Source organism: Gadus chalcogrammus, chromosome 4, assembly GCF_026213295.1.
Source record: "Gadus chalcogrammus isolate NIFS_2021 chromosome 4, NIFS_Gcha_1.0, whole genome shotgun sequence".
In the NCBI taxonomy this organism is placed as follows: domain Eukaryota; kingdom Metazoa; phylum Chordata; class Actinopteri; order Gadiformes; family Gadidae; genus Gadus; species Gadus chalcogrammus.
This window is the reverse complement of record NC_079415.1, coordinates 36500897-36521183: the sequence shown is the minus strand read 5'-3', so window position 1 is coordinate 36521183 and position 20287 is coordinate 36500897. Positions and strand designations below refer to the sequence as shown.

At 45.3% G+C, this 20287-nt stretch overlaps 2 protein-coding genes across 3 annotated transcripts in view; one reads left to right on the top strand and one right to left on the bottom strand.

Moving 5' to 3' along the window:
* Positions 1 to 856: 856 nt before the first annotated feature.
* pcid2 (PCI domain containing 2) lies at positions 857 to 17219 on the top strand. Of its 2 annotated transcripts, XM_056588661.1 has the most exons (15): positions 857 to 943; positions 2138 to 2188; positions 7089 to 7178; positions 7492 to 7565; positions 7990 to 8055; positions 8424 to 8465; positions 9745 to 9799; positions 10006 to 10109; positions 10350 to 10425; positions 10533 to 10674; positions 12175 to 12275; positions 13563 to 13636; positions 14097 to 14222; positions 15885 to 16008; positions 17020 to 17219. In XM_056588661.1, exons 2-15 carry the CDS (start codon positions 2153 to 2155, stop codon positions 17107 to 17109), a joined length of 1200 nt encoding a protein of 399 aa, XP_056444636.1. In that variant the 5' UTR covers positions 857 to 943; positions 2138 to 2152; the 3' UTR covers positions 17110 to 17219. The 2 variants fall into 2 exon arrangements, with proteins under 2 accessions (XP_056444636.1, XP_056444635.1); XM_056588660.1 differs by lacking the exons at positions 857 to 943; positions 2138 to 2188 and adding an exon at positions 2195 to 3236.
* Positions 17220 to 18804: 1585 nt separating this feature from the next.
* The window catches only part of LOC130381066 (formin-like protein 2), a 29467-nt gene continuing 27984 nt past the window's right edge, over positions 18805 to 20287 (bottom strand). Inside the window, exons 26-28 of the mRNA XM_056588487.1 lie at positions 19312 to 19410; positions 19010 to 19136; positions 18805 to 18896 (exon numbers count right to left, since the gene is read on the bottom strand). Of these exons, the coding sequence (XP_056444462.1) occupies positions 18805 to 18896; positions 19010 to 19136; positions 19312 to 19410 (318 nt within the window). The remainder of the gene's footprint in view (positions 18897 to 19009; positions 19137 to 19311; positions 19411 to 20287) is intronic.

The window sequence follows — 20287 nt, the reverse complement described above, 5'->3', positions numbered from 1 at the left end:
AGAGGACCGGTCAGGACCTGCTGTCTGTCTGTGAAGACCCTGCCAGCAGGTTCCGGTCAGTTCAGTTCATTTCAGTTCAGTTTATTTGTCATTGTTACAGGATAACAATGAAATGTTGATAGAGCAAAACTCAGACAAGCATTTCATTTAGGCCCCGTCCACACGGAGCCGATACGGGCGAAAACTATCTGGTTTCGTTTTATGCGGTTCAGGAATATCTCTGTCAAGACGGAGTCATTGCAAAACCGCTTCGAGCTGTAGAAACCCTGTCGTAAATATTCAAGGCGCTGGTTCTCCACAGAAAAAGTGGAGCGCATCAAGCCTGCGCACTGCATACAAACATTCAGTCACGAGGAGATTCAACCTTTTAAATTGAGCAGAAATACACTTTAATGTAAAGTTAGTAATTAAATTTGTCAGGGGCCTTCATTTAAAGCTACAAAAAGAATACAAATGAAATAATAAACAAAGAATTCAACGCAACTCTGACGTCCCCCAGCTGGCGGGGGGGGCTTATGACGTCATCGTTTGCGTTTCAGACGTCCACACCCGAATCCGCGGTTTCACCAAAAAAAAAATTCGTGTGGACGGGGCCTAACAGGGCAGGGTTGGGGGTTCAAGTCCCAGTAGTGACTCAGTGGTAGAGCAAGGCACCAACACTGCTGGTTCTACTCACTGTGACTCAGTAATAAAGCAATAAAAAAGACACGTATAAAATAACAATGAAGCGTCTAGAACAAATCAATAATGGAAATAAAAGACAACCGAAATGAAAAGCAAAATATTATCTTAAAGAATGAAAGCGAAGACCCATGTTGACCAGCAGAGCGCGGCAGCGGCTCAGAGGAGGAAGTAGCCTCCGAGGACCGGAAGCGCTTCTTTGTGCGTCGAGAAAAACATTCCCCCGCGTGCTTCACTCGTCAACAACAAGGAGACCAACACGGTAAACTTTATTATATTTATATAGATATATCAACATTATGCATGTTATAGTCATGTTTTTATTTTATTGAACTTTTATGTATTCAGGGAAGGCCATTGAGAGCAGCCTGCCGTGATTACATCATTGAAATAAAAACAGAAACACAAATGCCCAATAGATACAATAGTTGAACAACCAGAGCAACATTTCCATTCATATTAATAATACATACAAATAGTACAAATTAATTTTACAACACAATGGTACATTAAGAACCATATTGAAAACACCAGAGTTTTCTTCCTGAGTTGCTTGGTGGATTGACCTAACGTCTTATGATATGATGGTGAAGCATTGAAGATTTATAGATTCATGTGTCCTGGTAATAACGAGACGCTTCGTCGCTGAGGACGCTCACGCTTACGCGTGTACCCGACAGCCACAGTTCGTGTGCACTGCGGTAGGAATCTAAAGGTTCTTCGCAGCAGGGTTTTTTTTATCCGACTATAAACAGTAAGAACTAAACAGAACTTAGTAGGATCAGTTTCAAGTTTGCACGCCTTTATTTCCATGTAGCCTATCACCTACTATCCTTTAGCTTTTATTTATGAGAAGCACATTGTATTGGCACTGTATGGAAGGCTACGCTTGCCCTTATCTAGAGCTGGTTTACCAGTACACAACGTTTAACAAGTGTTCAACAACGACGCCAACAGACGGTTTCAACGTCAATCAATACTAAAGTATGTGATATGATGGTTGATTCTTTTATATGAAGTGCAACTTTCATGTTCTGCCATGTAACTGTGACTTGTCCTATCAAATGCCTTGGTCAGAACTAACCGTAAAGGAACAAATCACTATAACATGCACTATAACATAACATGTAGGCCTATGTGTTATGTAATAGTAGCATGGAGGCCTATATGTTATGTTATAGTGATATTTTCGGCATATTTGTTATGTTATACTAGCATGTAAGCCTATATGCTATGTTTATGTGATTTTTAGGCCTATATGTTATGTTATAGTAATATGTAGACCTATATGTTACGTTGTAGTGATATGTAGGCCTATATGTTATTTTATAGTGATATGTAGGTATATATGTTATGTTATAGTGATATGTAGGTATATATATGTTATGTTATGGTAATATGTATACCTATGTTATGTTGTATTTTATTAACATGTTCAAATTCTACTGTGCTGCAGGTTGAGGGGATCAACATGGCTCACATCACTATTAACCAGTATCTACAACAGGTAAACATCACTATTAACCAGTCACAGGTAAACATCACTATTAACCAGTATCTACAACAGGTAAACATCACTGTATTAACCAGTATCTACAACAGGTAAACATCACTATTAACGAGGGATGGGCACGAGTAGTAAATTCCAAACTCGAGTGATCGAAGGAATTCCTCGAGGATCAATCGAGTACTCGTTAAATCAAACCTATTTTTAGAATGCAACGCATCTGCAGCAGGAATAGGCCTAATGATGAACGGCAATATTACCAACCAAACATGTAATGCTTGTTCTCCATAAAAACAGTCAGAGTTATCAGAGTATTCATTATTTATTTTTGCGTTCAAAACACATTTTCCTTACAAAAATAAATATGCGTCTCACAATTTAAATCAAGGCCTGTAAAGGTTAAAAAAAACAAAACGAAACAAGTAGCCTAACCATTGCAAATAATTTAAAGCTGCAAATAAAACGGCAGCAAATGGACTATGGAAATACTCAGCGTTGTGATCTTCTCTACACGCCCGGGATTACAGCTGCGTCTTGCGGCGGTGAAAATAGCCGACACACTTGGTTGCTGCGGGTCTGCTTTCCTGAACTCACCGTTGTGTTTCAGGAGCATATGTTGCAGCATAGTTCTTGTAGTACTCTGGTAGCTGGATTTCGCTTGGCATATTTTACGTTTCACCTTATGATTTCAATTCTTCGCTGCGCTTTGCTCTAACTGCCATCTCTTAACTTTTTGAATTCTGGCGTGCCTGCACACGGCACGGCACGCGCCACACAGACATTTGATACATTTCATTTGCTTTGTGCCCACGGCATGCGTTAGTGGCGCCGCACAGAAAATTGATACATTTGCTTCAGAAAACATTGTTTGTGTGTGTATATGCAAACTCCAGTTTGTCTGTCCACCAACCGAGTTTTTTGTAACGAGGAGTACTCGAGTAATTGATTCCTCATGCCCATCCCTACTATTAACCAGTATCTACAACAGGTAAACATCACTATTTACCAGTCACAGGTAATCATCACTATTAACCAGTATCTACAACAGGTAAACATCACTATTAACCAGTGCCAGGTAAACACCACTATTAACCAGTACCAGGTTAACATCACTATTAACCAGTATCTCCAACAGGTAAACATCACTATTAACCAGTCACAGGTAAACATCACTATTAACCAGTGCCAGGTAAACACCACTATTAACCAGTACCAGGTTAATATCACTATTAACCCGTGCCAGGTAAACACCACTATTAACCAGTCACAGGTAAACATCACTATTAACCAGTGCCAGGTAAACATCACTATTAACCAGTACCAGGTTAACATCACTATTAACCAGTCACATCAGTATTAACAAGTATTTACAACACTGTTATTGGTGTGTTATTAACATGTATTAGCGTGTGTTATTGACGTGTATTAGTCTTTTATTGATGTATATGAGTGTTATTAACATGTATTGGTGTTTTATTGATGTGTGTTATTAGTGTGTTGTTGATGTGTATTAGAGATACTAACGTGAATTCGTGTTAACATGTATTAGTGTTTTATTGATGTGTATTAGTTAGTGCGGTCAGTTTAACGCGTTATTAACAGCGTTAAAGTAAACACAATTTTAACAGCGTTTATTTTCTTATTGCGCGATTAACACTCTTTTGGCTTCGCAAACTATATTGTTTTTTCACCTGCTGTCTAGCAACGACTAGTCACGTTAGAAAAACTACAACATCATACCGGATCTAGCTACACCGGAAACAAAACAACAAGCCCGGCGCATAAACTTGTTGGGGCAAGCAAGGGTACGGAGTAGGGATCGAGCGATATAGGATTTTTAAGACCGGTACGAATATTTTGTGATTTAAATATCCGATATTCCGATATATCGGCCGATATATATATATATATATATATATATATATATATATATATATATATATATATGTGTGTGTTGGCATTGTTGATTGCCTGGTAATGTGTATTAGGGCTGTCACTTTTTCCAAAAATGAAATTCGAACGAATTTCGAATGTCCATAATTAATTCAAATACATTCGAATACATTCGACCCCCCCCCCCCCCCCCATAGAACACGTCTTGATTTTTTATGTTGCTCTTTTTATTTCTTGTGGAAATCATGTATACCTAATGAATTCATAACAGCACAAGATAAAAACACATCTTTGATAACACATTTGTAAACACAACAAGAGGAAGCTCCGACACACAAGTGCGGCTGTCTTTTACACATTAACAATAACTGCTCGGAGCGCGATATGCGGAGCGCGATATGCGGAGCGCGATATGCGGAGCGCGATATGCGGAGCGCATGTCGTCCATGGCACACACAGCCTATATAAACGATTTTACCGGTGATGGCCTTGTTACGGGCGTCAGGTAAGGGGCCTGCTGAGTGAGCCGAATAGAATGCTGTCACGCACGGCTGTACACTCTGTGCTGCTCCGCTCGGCAGTTGTTCCTCTGCTGCTACATTTCGGTGGTAAGCTAGCAGATGAGTGCGCACATTTGATGTTGTCGATAAGTACGACAGCTCTCTTTTACAAAGACGACAAACGGCCTTGTCTTTGTTTGTGACTTTTCCACCCACGGTGTTAAAGCCAGTCTTAAAGTCTCTTCAGTTACGTTTTGTTTCAAAGCCCTCTTGGCCTATCTGTATCGAATGTTGATTCAACATTCGATACAGATAGCCAGGCCAAGAGGGTCGGCAACAGGTAAAATGTTAGCGCGCCCTCTGCTGGATCGAAAGCAGACTACTTAAAATGGTCTGAAGTTCTTATGAGACGACAGCACACACAGTTCGAATGGAGAATTACACTTCGAATTCGAACTTTTCACCCCACCTTCGAACGAATATTCGAACTTTGAATAAAAAGTGATAGCCCTAATGTGTATAGGCCTACGTAGGGCTGGGCGATATTGCAAAAAATATTATCACGATTATTTTTTCGATATTAATCACGATATATTATATTTAAAAAAAAATATATATATACCGGTGTGTATATATGGAAGCTCAAACATGCACCAGGGAATGGGCGTGTACTTAGGCATTAACCGCATAACTGACTACAAAAAACAAAACTGAAAACGTTCTGACTATTTTGTTTATTTATGCCGCATTGGCTGTCAGGTAAATCCATATCAGAAATGTTTTTTTTTCTTTTTAAATTTTAATATATATTTATTAGGGATGCACCGAAATGAAAATTCCTGGCCGAAACCGAAACCGAATATACTGAAACAGTTGGCCGAAGGCCGAAACTGAATACCGAAATTGGCTTTTAATGTTTTTCATTCGTTTTGCTTTAATTTTTCACCATTGCATAAATCAAACAATTAAATGTCCTTAATAAACTTTTTTGTCTTGCTTTTCTATACAAAAAATCAATTACAAATTTGATACAAAATATTTATTCAATACTGAACGTTTTCTAACATTCCAGCAGACATTATAGCAAGAATTTAAGAACAATGTACCTCTAAATAAATGAGTAAAACGTTATTTTTTTTATTTTTTAATAAAAATAAAATCGGTGTATTATGTTCGGCCTTTTTACTCCTTCGGCCAAAACCGAACATTATGTTTTGGGCCATTTTCGGCCGAACGGTGGCCGAATATTCGGTGCATCCCTAATATTTATTTTTTTAAAACGACCATTTATGTCTAATGCTTATCGTCGTAATCGACGTGAGATTTATCGCGATTAATAATCGTATTCCAGTTATCGCCCAGCCCTAGGCCTACGTACGGTAGCAATATTCATACTGGTTTAAATATTAAATGTTATAGTATTTCCCACCTTGCTGAGCAAGAGTTTTGTTCCAAATTTCAGTGATTGAAACAAATAAAAGCCCGGGCTATTGAAGTTTCACGGTTTTTCACTGTCATGCACCTACCCGATGTCAAGTGGACCGGGTTGAATTCACTGCGGGTCTCTCTTCTTATATCCGTCTTACCAAAAATATTTTATTACTGTCCTTCTCAACACTCTCATCTCACTAAAAGGTTAGCAGCACGAAATCAAAGGGATATTTATAATAGAAAAAAATGTGTGACTAATCGCGAGTTAACTATGACATTAATGCAATTAATCGCAATAAAATATTTAAATAGTTTGACAGCACTAGTAATAGTGTGTTATTGGTGTGTTGTTGATGTGTATTAGTGTTGCTAACATATATTAGTGTTACTTACGTGTATTAGTGTGTTATTAACGTGTTGTTAACGTGTTATTGGCCTGTATTAGTGTGTTAACGTGTTATTGGCCTGTATTAGTGTGTTGTTAACGTGTTATTGGCCTGTATTAGTGTGTTGTTAACGTGTTATTGGCCTGTATTAGTGTGTTGTTAACGTGTATTAGTGTGTTGTTAACGTGTTATTGGCCTGTATTAGTGTGTTGTTAACGTGTATTAGTGTGTTGTTAACGTGTATTAGTGTGTTGTTAACGTGTTATTGGCCTGTATTAGTGTGTTGTTAACGTGTTATTGGCCTGTATTAGTGTGTTGTTAACGTGTATTAGTGTGTTGTTAACGTGTATTAGTGTGTTGTTAACGTGTTATTGGCCTGTATTAGTGTGTTGTTAACGTGTTATTGGCCTGTATTAGTGTGTTGTTGACGTGTTATTGGCCTGTATTAGTGTGTTGTTAACGTGTTATTAACCTGTTTTAGTGTGTTGTTAACGTGTTATTGGCCTGTATTAGTGTGTTAACGTGTTATTGGCCTGTATTAGTGTGTTGTTGACGTGTTATTAACCTGTATTAGTGTGTTGTTAACGTGTTATTGGCCTGTATTAGTGTGTTGTTAACGTGTTATTGGCCTGTATTGGTGTGTTGTTAACATGTTACTAATGAGTAGTTCAATGTCCTTGTGTTCTCCAGGTGTATGAGGCCCTAGATAACCACGAGGGCTCCTTCTGTGCTGAGCTGCTGTCCTTCAAACACCCCCATGTGGCCAACCCCCGACTACAGGTACCTGACCCCTGACCCCTGACCTTTACCTCTTATATCTGACCTCTTACTCCAGACCCCTGGCCTCATACAGGGCCCCTGTGGGGGCGGGGCCTCCTGTGGGGGTGGGGCCTCCTGTGCAGGGGCGGGGCCTCCGGTGCAGGGGCGGGGCCTCCGGTGTAGGGGCGGGGCCTCCAGTGTAGGGGCGGGGCCTCCGGTGTAGGGGTGATGTAAGCCTGCCCTCACCCTTGGTGCTCCTCACTCCTTCCTGTCATGTGCTCCTCACTCCTTCCTGTCATGTGATCCTCACTCCTTACTGTCATGTGATCCTCAGCTGCCCAATCCTGAGGACAAGTGCCAGCAGGTCCTAGAGCCGCCGTACGACGAGATGGTGGCTGCACACTTGAGGTAGGTCAGAGGTCACCTGCGGTAGGTCGCCTGCGGTAGGTCAGAGGTCAACTGAGGTAGGTCAGAGGTCGCCTGAGGTAGGTCAGAGGTCACCTGCTGTAGGTCAGAGGTCGCCTGAGGTAGGTCAGAGGTCGCCTGAGGTAGATCAGAGGTCGCCTGAGGTAGGTCGGAGGTCAACTGAGGTAGGTCAGAGGTCGCCTGAGGTAGGGCAGAGGTCACCTGAGGTAGGTCAGAGGTCACCTGAGGTAGGTCACCTGAGGTAGGTCACCTGAGGTAGGTCAGAGGTCGACTGAGGTAGGTCAGAGGTCACCTGAGGTAGGTCAGAGGTCGCCTGAGGTCACGTGAGGTCAGCCTCCAGGCGTGATGCTCGCTGTAATGTGTGTGTGTGTGTGTGTGTGTGTGTGTGTGTGTCTGTGTGTTCCAGGTGTACGTCCGCGGCTGCCAACCACGACTTCATAGAGGCCTACAAGTTCCAGACCCTGGTCGTCCAATATCCTCCTACGACATAGGGTTAGGGCTAACCCTATATACTATCTATATCTATATACTGTCTATATATACTGTCTATAGCTATAGCTGTTCTAGATGTATATAGGTGGATGTAGTGTATATATCTATAACTGTTCTAGATGTATATAGGTGATGTAGTGTATATATCTATAGCTGTTCTAGATGTGTGTAGGTAATGTAGTGTATTTATCTATAGCTGTTCTAGATGTATATAGGTGATGTAGTGTATACATCTATAGCTGTTCTAGATGTGTATAGGTAATGTAGTGTATATATCTATAGCTGTTCTAGATGTGTGTAGGTAATGTAGTGTATATATCTATACAGATGTATTCCTTAACGTTATACGTCCTTCCTGAAGGCCTTTCAGGCTCACAAAGAAGAGAACTGGTAAATACCTACCTGTCTATCTCTATCCGTATGTCTCTTTATCTGTCTACCTGTCTGTCTCTATCCGTGTGTCTCTTTATCTGTCTACCTGTCTATCTCTATCCGTGTGTCTCTTTATCTGTCTACCTGTCTATCTCTATCCGTGTGTCTCTTTATCTGTCTACCTGTCTATCTCTATCCGTGTGTCTCTTTATCTGTCTACCTGTCTATCTCTATCCGTATGTCTCTTTATCTGTCTACCTGTCTATCTCTATCCGTGTGTCTCTTTATCTGTCTACCTGTCTATCTCTATCCGTGTGTCTCTTTATCTGTCTACCTGTCTATCTCTATCCGTGTGTCTCTTTATCTGTCTACCTGTCTATCTCTATCCGTATGTCTCTTTATCTGTCTACCTGTCTATCTCTATCCGTATGTCTCTTTATCTGTCTACCTGTCTATCTCTATCCGTGTGTCTCTTTATCTGTCTACCTGTCTATCTCTATCCGTGTGTCTCTTTATCTGTCTACCTGTCTATCTCTATCCGTGTGTCTCTTTATCTGTCTACCTGTCTATCTCTATCCGTATGTCTCTTTATCTGTCTACCTGTCTATCTCTATCCGTGTGTCTCTTTATCTGTCTACCTGTCTATCTCTATCCGTGTGTCTCTTTATCTGTCTACCTGTCTATCTCTATCCGTATGTCTCTTTATCTGTCTACCTGTCTATCTCTATCCGTGTGTCTCTTTATCTGTCTACCTGTCTATCTCTATCCGTGTGTCTCTTTATCTGTCTACCTGTCTATCTCTATCCGTGTGTCTCTTTATCTGTCTACCTGTCTATCTCTATCCGTGTGTCTCTTTATCTGTCTACCTGTCTATCTCTATCCGTATGTCTCTATCTGTCTACCTGTCTATCTCTATCCGTGTGTCTCTTTATCTGTCTACCTGTCTATCTCTATCCGTGTGTCTCTTTATCTGTCTACCTGTCTATCTCTATCCGTGTGTCTCTTTATCTGTCTACCTGTCTATCTCTATCCGTGTGTCTCTTTATCTGTCTACCTGTCTATCTCTATCCGTGTGTCTCTCTGACTACCTGTCTTTCTGTCCCTGTCTGTTTCTCTATCTGTCTTTCAAGCTACCTGTCTCTCTCTATCTGTCTGTCTGCTCTGTATCTCTGGTTGTTGGAACCGTCTCCAGTGGTTTCTGCAGCTCTCTGTCTGACATGGTACTGTCTGTCTGACCTGTCTGTCTGACGTGGGACTGTGTCCGACCTGTCTGTCTGACTGTCTGTCTGTCTTGCAGGGCTCTTCCACTGATGTTTTCAGTGACTCTGGATCTCACAATCTTCGCCAACAATGTACGAAGTAATATTTAATGTAATCTATCGTATAATCTCTCATTACTATAATAATAATAACAATCTGTTATCGCAATATAATCTGTAATCTAGTATCTTTTTTTTATCTATCATAATATGTAATCTATAGTATAATCTGTAATCTAGTATAGTTGATTTATATCTGTATTCACCTCCCCTCTGACCTTTGACCCCTGACCCGACAGGCAGAGCAGCAGCTGCTGAAGAAGGGCAAAGGTCAACCGGGGGACATGTTGGAGAAGGCAGCAGAGCAGCTGATGAGCTGCTTCAGAGTGTGTGCTAGTGACAAGTCAGTACACACACACACACACACACACACACACACACACACACACACACACACACACACACACACACACACACACACACACACACACACACACACACACACACACACACACACACACACACACACACACACACACACACACACACACACACACACACACACACACACAGAGATATATATCTATGTCTGGTTTGTATTAATCTGTCTGTCTGTCTCTCTGTCTCTCTCTCCTCTCTCTAGCCGAGCCGGTCTTGACGACTCTAAGAAGTGGGGCATGTTGTTCTTGATAAACCAACTCTTCAAGATCTACTTCAAGGTGAGAGTCTGAGTCGACCAATCAGACAGGTTCACATCTGGTGGTCGTCGTGGTAACGGTGCAGTGTGTTCCAGTGGTCGCCGTGGTAACGTAGCGGTGTGTTTCAGATCAATAAGCTCCACCTCTGTAAGCCTCTGATCAGAGCCATCGACAGCTCCACCCTGAAGGACGAGTACAGCATGGCCCAACGAGTGACCTACAAGTACTACGTAGGGCGCAAGGCCATGTTCGACAGCGACTTCAAACCAGGTACCCCCTATACACCCTAGATACCCCCTCATACCCCCTATACCCTAGATACCCCCTACATACCCTAGATACCCTACAAGTACTACGTAGGGTGCAAGGCCATGTTCGACAGCGACTTCAAACCAGGTACCCCCTATATACCCTAGATTCCCCCTATATACCCCCTATACACCCTAGATACCCCCTACATATGGTAAATGGTAAATGGTCTGCATTTATATAGTGCTTTATCTGTAACCAGTGGCCACCCAAAGCGCTATACAATATTGCCACACAATCACCCATTCATACACCGACAGCGGAGTCAGCCATGCAAGGCGACAGCCAGCTCGTCGGGAGCAGTTAGGGTTAGGTGCCTTGCTCAGGGACACCTCGACACTCTGAGCTAGGAGGAGCTGGGGATCGAACTAGCAACCTAGCGGTTCCCAGCCAACCCGCTCTACCTCCTGAGCTAGTACCCCCTAGATACCCTAGATACCCCCTATACACCCTAGGTACCCCCTATATACACCCTAGATACCCCTAGACCCCCTACATTCCCCCTATACCCTCTATATATCCACTATACACCCTAGATACCCCCTACATACCCCCTATACACCCTAGATACCCCCTATACACCCTATATACCCTAGATACCCCCTATACACCCTAGATACCCCTACATACCCCCTATATACCCTAGATACCCCCCATACACCCTAGATACCCCTACATACCCCCTATATACCCTAGATACACCCTAGATACCCCCTACATACCCCCTATACACCCTAGATACCCCCTAGATACCACCTATACCCCCTACATACCCCCTATACACCCTAGATACCCCCTAGATTCCCCCTATACCCTCTACATACCCCCTATACACCCTAGATACCCCCTATACACCCTAGATACCCCTACATACCCCCTATACACCCTAGATACCCCCTATACACCCTAGATACACCCTATACACCCTAGATACCCCTACATACCCCCTATATACCCTAGATACCCCCTATACACCCTAGATACCCCTACATACCCCCTATACACCCTAGATACCACCTATACCCACTATACACCCTAGATACCCCCTACGTACCCCCTATATACCCTAGATACCCCCTATACACCCTAGATACCCCCTACATACCCCCTATACACCCTAGATACCACCTATACCCCCTATATACACCCTAGATACACCCTAGATAACCCCTAGATACCACCTATACCCCCTATATACCCTATGTGCCACCTAGATACCACCTATACCCCCTATATACCCTTTGTGCCCCCTATATACCCCCTATGTGCCTAGATACCACCTATACCCCCTATATACCCTATGTGCCCCCTATATACCCTAGATACCCCCTATACCCCCTATATACCCTATGTGCCTAGATACCACCTATACCCCCTATATGCCCCCTTTATACCCCCTATATACCCTATGTGCCCCCTATATACCCCATGTGCCCCCTGCCCACCCCTCTGTGTCTCCAGCGGAGGAGTGCCTCTCCTTCTCCTTCCAGCACTGCCATCGCTCGAGTCAGAAGAACAAGAGGATGATTCTTATCTACCTCCTCCCTGTTAAGATGCTGCTGGTGAGTCACCTCCTACCTCCTCTCCTAGCTCCTCTCTCCTCTCTCCTAGCTCCTCTCTCCTCTCTCCTAGCTCCTCTCTTCTCTCCTAGCTCCTCTCTCCTTCTCCTAGCTCCTCTCCTCTCTCCTCTCTCCTAGCTCCTCTCTTCTCTCCTAGCTCCTCTCTCCTTCTCCTAGCTCCTCTCCTCTCTCCTAGCTCCTCTCCTCTCTCCTCTCTCCTAGCTCCTCTCTCCTCTCTCCTAGCTCCTCTCTCCTCTCTCCTAGCTCCTCTCTTCTCTCCTAGCTCCTCTCTCCTCTCTCCTATCTCCTCTCTCCTCTCCTCTCTCCTAGCTCCTCTCTCCTCTCTCCTAGCTCCTCTCTTCTCTCCTAGCTCCTCTCTTCTCTCCTAGCTCCTCTCTCCTCTCTCCTAGCTCCTCTCTCCTCTCCTTCTCCTAGCTCCTCTCCTCTCTCCTCTCTCCTAGCTCCTCTCCCCTCTCCTAGCTCCTCTCTTCTCTCCTAGCTCCTCTCTCTTCTCTCCTAGCTCCTCTCTCCTCTCTCCTAGCACCTCTCTCTCCTCTCCTAGCTCCTCTCCTCTCCTAGCTCCTCTCTCCTCTCTCCTAGCTCCTCTCTCCTCTCCTAGCTCCTCTCTCCTCTCCTCTCTCCTCTCCTAGCTCCTCTCTTCTCTCCTAGCTCCTCTCTCCTCTCTCCTAGCTCCTCTCTCCTCTCTCCTAGCTCCTCTCTCCTCTCTCCTAGCTCCTCTCTCCTCTCCTAGCTCCTCTCTTCTCTCCTAGCTCCTCTCTCCTTCTCCTAGCTCCTCTCCTCTCTCCTCTCTCCTCCTCTCCTCTCTCCTAGCACCTCTCTCCTCTCTCCTCTGTCGTCTCCTAGCTCCTCTCTCCTCTCTCCTCTCTCCTCTCTCCTCCTCTCCTCTCTCCTAGCACCTCTCTCCTCTCTCCTCTGTCGTCTCCTAGCACCTCTCTCCTCTTTCGTCTCCCCTTACTCTGCGTTCACACCGAAAGCGGATTGCGCTGCAAATACGCCTTGGTCGCTCATAAAAAATCGCTGCAAATCTTTCTGTTCGCTTTTGTCGCTCAAGTCGTTCATGGCGTACAATTCAATTTTCTCTCGCCCATAGAAAGTGAATGACTTCCGGTGGTCTGGTAGGTGGTCAATTCGCTCTTGGTTAGTCTCCTTGACATCGCCATGCTTGACGACGGCGTCATGACCTCTGTTGTCATGACATCTGGTGTCTTGTCGTTGTCACGGGGTCATGCCGTTGACAGGCCGTTGTCATGACGACTGGTGTGTTTCCAGGGCCACATGCCGACGCTCCAGCTGCTCAGGAAGTACGACCTCATGCAGTTTGCAGACGTCACCAAAGCTGTCAGGTACCAAACCGACCTCCCCCTGCCCCTCCCCCTCACCCTCACCCTCACCTCACCCTCACCTCACCCTCACCACACCCTCACCCTCACCTCACCCTCACCTCACCTCCATGATGCTGCTTCATGTCCCGGGCCGTGTGTGTGTGTGTGTGTGTGTGTGTGTGTGTGTGTGTGTGTGTGTGTGTGTGTGTGTGTGTGTGTGTGTGTGTGTGTGTGTGTGTGTGTGTGTGTGTGTGTGTGTGTGTGTGTGTGTGTGTGTGTGTGTGTGTCTGGAGTGCGTGTGTGTCTGGAGTGCGTGCGTCTGTGTGTGTTGTCGTGTGTGTGTTTTCGTGTGTGTGTGTGTTGCCTGTGTGTGTGTGTTGCCTGTGTGTGTGTCTGAGTTGTGTGTGTGTGTGTGTGTCTGTGTTGTGTGTGTGTGTTGGTTGTTGTGTGTGTGTGTGTGTGTGTGTGTGTGTGTGTCCAGGGAGGGGAACCTGCTGCTGCTCACCGAGGCGTTGGCGAGACACGAGACGTTCTTCATCCGCTGCGGAATCTTCCTCATCCTCGAGAAACTGAAGATCATCACCTACCGCAACCTCTTCAAGACTGTGTGAGTTAACTAACCCCTAACTAACCCCTACCGCAACCCATTTCAAGACTGTGTGAGTTAACTAACCCCTAACTAACCCCTACCGCAACCTCTTCAAGACTGTGTGAGTTAACTAACCCCTAACTAACCCCTACCGCAACCTCTTCAAGACTGTGTGAGTTAACTAACCCCTAACTAACCCCTACCGCAACCTCTTCAAGACTGTGTGAGTTAACTAACCCCTAACTAACCCCTACCGCAACCTCTTCAAGACTGTGTGAGTTAACTAACCCCTAACTAACCCCTACCGCAACCTCTTCAAGACTGTGTGAGTTAACTAACCCCTAACTAACCCCTACCGCAACCTCTTCAAGACTGTGTGAGTTAACTAACCCCTAACTAACCCCTACCGCAACCTCTTCAAGACTGTGTGAGTTAACTAACCCCTAACTAACCCCTACCGCAACCTCTTCAAGACTGTGTGAGTTAACTAACCCCTAACTAACCCCTACCGCAACCTCTTCAAGACTGTGTGAGTTAACTAACCCCTAACTAACCCCTACCGCAACCCATTTCAAGACTGTGTGAGTTAACTAACCCCTAACTAACCCCTACCGCAACCTCTTCAAGACTGTGTGAGTTAACTAACCCCTAACTAACCCCTACCGCAACCCATTTCAAGACTGTGTGAGTTAACTAACCCCTAACTAACCCCTACCGCAACCTCTTCAAGACTGTGTGAGTTAACTAACCCCTAACTAACCCCTACCGCAACCCATTTCAAGACTGTGTGAGTTAACTAACCCCTAACTAACCCCTACCGCAACCTCTTCAAGACTGTGTGAGTTAACTAACCCCTAACTAACCCCTACCGCAACCCATTTCAAGACTGTGTGAGTTAACTAACCCCTAACTAACCCCTACCGCAACCTCTTCAAGACTGTGTGAGTTAACTAACCCCTACCGCAACCTCTTCAAGACTGTGTGAGTTAACTAACCCCTACCGCAACCTCTTCAAGACTGCGTGAGTTAACTAACCCCTAACTAACCCCTTCGCAACCTCTTCAAGACTGTGAGTTAACTAACCCCTAACTAACCCCTACCGCAACCTCTTCAAGACTGTGTGAGTTAACTAACCCCTACCGCAACCTATTCAAGACTGTGTGAGTTAACTAACCCCTAACTAACCCCTTCGCAACCTCTTCAAGACTGTGTGAGTTAACTAACCCCTAACTAACCCCTACCGCAACCTCTTCAAGTTGGACAACTAACCCCTGGTTGTATAACTAACCCCTGGTTTTATGCCAACCCCTGGTTGCGTTACTATCCCCTAGTTGTATACTAACCCCTTGTTATATAACTAACCCCTGGTTGTATACTAACCTGGTAACTATCTCCTGGTTGTTTAAATAATCCCTAGTTGTATACTAACCTGGTAACTAACCCCTGGTTGTATAACTAACCCCTGGTTGTGTAACTAGCCCCTGGTTGTATACTAACCTGGTAACTAACCCCTAGTTGTATACGAACCAGGTAACTAACCCCTGGTTATATAACTAGCCCCTGGTTGAGTAACTAGCCCCTGGTTGAGTAACTAGCCCCTGGTTGTATACTAACATGGTAACTAGCCCCTGGTTGTATTCTAACCTGGTTAGTAGTATACTAACCCTTGGTTGTGTTTAGTTACCAGCTGCTGAGGAGCCACCAGTTGCCGCTGGAAGCCTTCCTCGTCTGTCTGAGGATGATGAAGGTGGACGGGCTGGACCTCGACGAAGTGCAGTGTCTCCTGGCCAACCTGATCTACATGGTATACATCTATAACACCAGCCTGATCTACATGGTGTACATCTATAGCACCAGCCTTATCTACATGGTGTACATCTATAGCACCTGATCTACATGGTGTACATCAATAGCACCAGGCTTATCTACATGGTGTACATCTATAGCACCTGATCTACATGGTGTACATCTTTAGCACCTGATCTACATGGTGTACATCTATAACAAAAGCCTGATCTACATGGTGTACATCTATAGCACATGATCTACATGGTGTACATCTATAGCACCAGCCTTATCTACATGGTGTACATCTATAGCACCTGATCTACATGGTGTACATCAATAGCACCTGCTCTACATGGTGTACATCTATAGCACCAGCATGATCTACATGGTGTACATCTATAGCACCTGATCTACATGGTGTACATCTATAGCACCTGCTCTACATGGTGCACATCTATAGCACCTGATCTACATGGTATACATCTATAGCACCAGCCTGATCTACATGGTGTACATCTGTAGCACCTGATCTACATGGTGTACATCTATAGCACCTGATCTACATGTTGTAATAACAGCCTGTGTCTGTCCTGTGTCTGTCCTGTGTCTGTCCTCTGTCTGTCCTCTGTCTGTCCTGTGGCTGTCTGTCCTCTGTCTGTCTGTCCTCTGTCTGTCCTGTGTCTGTCTGTCCTGTGTCTGTCCGCTGTCTGTCTGTCTGTCCTCTGTCTGTCCTCTGTCTGTCCTCTGTCTGTCCTGTGTCTGTCCTCTGTCTGTCTGTCTGTCCTGTGTCTGTCCTGTGTCTGTCGTCTGTCTGTCTGTCTGTCCGCTGTCTGTCTGTCTGTCCTCTGTCTGTCCTCTGACTGTCCTGTGTCTGTCCTCTGTCTGTCTGTCTGTCTGTCTGTCTGTCCTGTGTCTGTCCTGTGTCTGTCCTGTGTCTGTCCTCTGTCTGTCTGTCTGTCTGTCCTCTGTCTGTCCTCTGTCTTCTGTCTGTCCTCTCTTTGTCCTCTGTCTGTCCTGTGTCTCTCAGGGTCATATCAAAGGCTACATCTCTCATCAGCACCAGAAGCTGGTGGTCAGTAAGCAGAACCCCTTCCCCCCGCTGTCCTCGGTGTCGTAGGGTCCGACCCCCCAGGACCCTCAAGGCCGCCCACCCCCAGACCTGGAATCGTTCTTTGTACTGTTGACTGTGAATAAAGGTTTGAACCGCTCTGTGTTCTCCTGGTTAATGTGATCAGGAGTGGATCAGGTGTGGATCTGGATCAGGTGTGGATCTGGATCAGGTGTGGATCTGGATCAGGTGTGAACCACTGTGTTCTCCTGGTTAATGTGATCAGGAGTGGATCAGGAGTGGATCTGGATCAGGTGTAGATCTGGATCAGGTGTGGATCTGGATCAGGTGTGAACCACTGTGTTCTCCTGGTTAATGTGATCAGGAGTGGATCAGGAGTGGATCTGGATCAGGTGTGGATCTGGATCAGGTGTGGATCTGGATCAGGTGTGAACGCAGTCGACCGTATTGATGCTTTATTTACAGAACTACAGAACGACTACAAACACGATACAGTGACGTACAAAACATCTGTACATTAGAAAACTGTGCTTCACATGGAGAGGATGCTGCTGGTAATACTGGTTATACTGGTTATACTGGTATGAAGGACGTATCAGTAAACACTGCGGCGGTACCAGTGGTACTAAATCAATACTTTAAGTGATTGATCATGTATTACCAGACGACTAAGTCTTCGTTAGGAGTGATCCTGAGAGCATCTGGCAGGTTGACCATCCCAGTTCATCTGTCTGTCTCTGATATCGCCATGTGGTCTGGACTTTATGCCCGTGTTGTGATGCTACTAGCATTAGCTTAGCTCTAGCGTTGTGATGCTAGTAGCATTAGCTTAGCCTGTAGAGTTGTGATGCTGATAGCATTAGCTTAGCTCTAACGTTGTCTTACCACCAGTCCAAATTTTTTACGGTAGTTTTTCTGTAAAAATAAGTTCCGCTGTTATTCTAATTGTAGCATTTTGAAATAACTAACCAGCGAGGCCAACCTGCCAGGTGCTCTCATGTCATGGTGTTGTACTTCATGTTGTACTTCATGTCATGGTGTTGTACTTCATGTTGTACTTCATGTCATGGTGTTGTACTTCATGTTGTACTTCATGTCAGGGTGTTTTACTTCATATTGTCCAAACATGTCTTAGTCTAGTCTGGTCTAGTTAGTCCGGCTCGGGTTGGCCAGACCAGTTTGGTCTACTTTAGTCCGGTCTGGTCTGGGCTAGTTGAGTCTAGTTCAGTCCGGTCTGGGCTACAAACAGGATGCTCACAGAGTATAAAAAAACAAGAAAATACAAACTTTCCATTAAGCTGCTCCCGCCTGTCAATCAAATGCTCAAAGTGCTAATTGGTACCATGGAAAGTAGTGGGCGTGGCCCTGGGGAGGGGTCAGTAGTTTGTGGGAGGGGTCAGTAGTGGTCCTCTGTGGAGTGGGCGGGGTCAGTAGTGGTCAGTAGTTTGTGGGCGGGGTCAGTAGTTAGTGGGCGGGGTCAGTAGTGGTCCTCCGTGGAGTCGGCGGGGTCAGTCGTTTGTGGGCGGGGTCAGTAGTGGTCCTCCGTGGAGTGGGCGGGGTCAGTAGTGGTCCTCCGTGGAGTGGGCGGGGTCAGTAGTGGTCAGTCGTTTGTGGGCGGGGTCAGTAGTGGTCCTCCATGGAGTGGGCGGGGTCAGTAGTGGTCCTCCGTGGAGTGGGCGGGGTCAGTAGTGGTCAGTCGTTTGTGGGCGGGGTCAGTAGTGGTCCTCCGTGGAGTGGGCGGGGTCAGTAGTGGTCCTCCGTGGAGTGGGCGGGCTCACAGAAGAAGCGGGAGCTGCGTTTGGCCGAGCGGGCCGTGAAGGGGACGGTCTTCAGCACTGTGGACGGAACAGCCAATCAGAGCACAGACACAGACCAGCCGAGGGTGTGTGTGTTGTATAAGGTATGTGTGTGTGAGGTGTGGTTTGTTTGGTGTGTTGTCTGTGTGTACCTGTGATGATGTCCTCGATTGCCCCGTCCGTCCCCTCGTAGACGTGCCGTCCGTCCTTCCCTCCCTGCTTCTTTCGGAGCTCAGAGATCAGATCCTTCTGCTGCCGCTTCCCCCGGTGGCTGGGGGACTAACGAGCACACAACTCGTTAACACCGGGGGACTAACGAGCACACACCTCGTTAACACCGGGGGACTAACGAGCACACACCTCGTTAACACCGGGGGACTAACGAGCACACACCTCGTTAACACCAGGGGACAACGAGACGGGTTAGGGTTAGACGGGATAGGGTTAACCTAACCTTGGTCTGCTGCTGCTCCTGCTGCTGCTCCTCCTGCTCCAGTTTCTCCTGCAGCATCAGCTCCTGCCTCCTCCTCTGCTCGTTCTCCTCCTCAGCCAGCTGCAACACGGCCACGCTCATTATGGCACGGCCTAGCGGTTTATAGCTTCTTCTAGCATAGCCTAGCCTGTTATAGCACGGCCTAGCGGTTTATAGCTTCTTCTTGCATAGCCTAGCCTGTTATAGCACGGCCTAGCGGTTTATAGCTTCTTCTAGCATAGCCTAGCCTGTTATAGCATGGCCTAGCGGTTTATAGCTTCGTATAGCATAGCCTGGCCTGTTATAGCGTGTTATGGCTTCTTTAAGCATAGCCTAGTCTGTTATAGAATGGCCTAGCGTGTTATAGCATAGCCAAGCCTGTTATAGCATGGCCTAGTATGTTATAGCAAGGCCTAGCGTGTTATAGCTTCTTATAGCATAGCCTACTGTGTTATAGCAAGTCTAGCATCACATAGCAACAGGTCACATTTTACAATAAGGCCACATTAATTAACCATTAATTAAATGAGTGCATGCAATAATGCACACTATTATATAGCATTAGCGAAGGGCTGGTTGTTAGCTTTGTCTCAGGGCTAACCTGTTGAATAACGTATCAGTGAATAACTTCTTTAACAGTAGTTCAATGATTATACTGCATTAACCAATGATAACAAATGGTTATTTAATGAACCCTTATTGGAAAGTGTGAACATAACCTCATGAACGTCATAGCTTAGCATAGCATGGTATAGCCTATATCTTAGCTTAGCATAACATAGCATGGTATAATATATAATAATATGGTTGATCAATGATTTTTTATGTAATATATCATGAGGTGTTATTGATTATTGGTTATTGATCCTACCCTGTAGGCCTTGATGAAGGTCTCATATCATGTATTATTGGTTATTGATCCTACCCTGTAGGCCTTGATGAAGGTCTGATATCATGA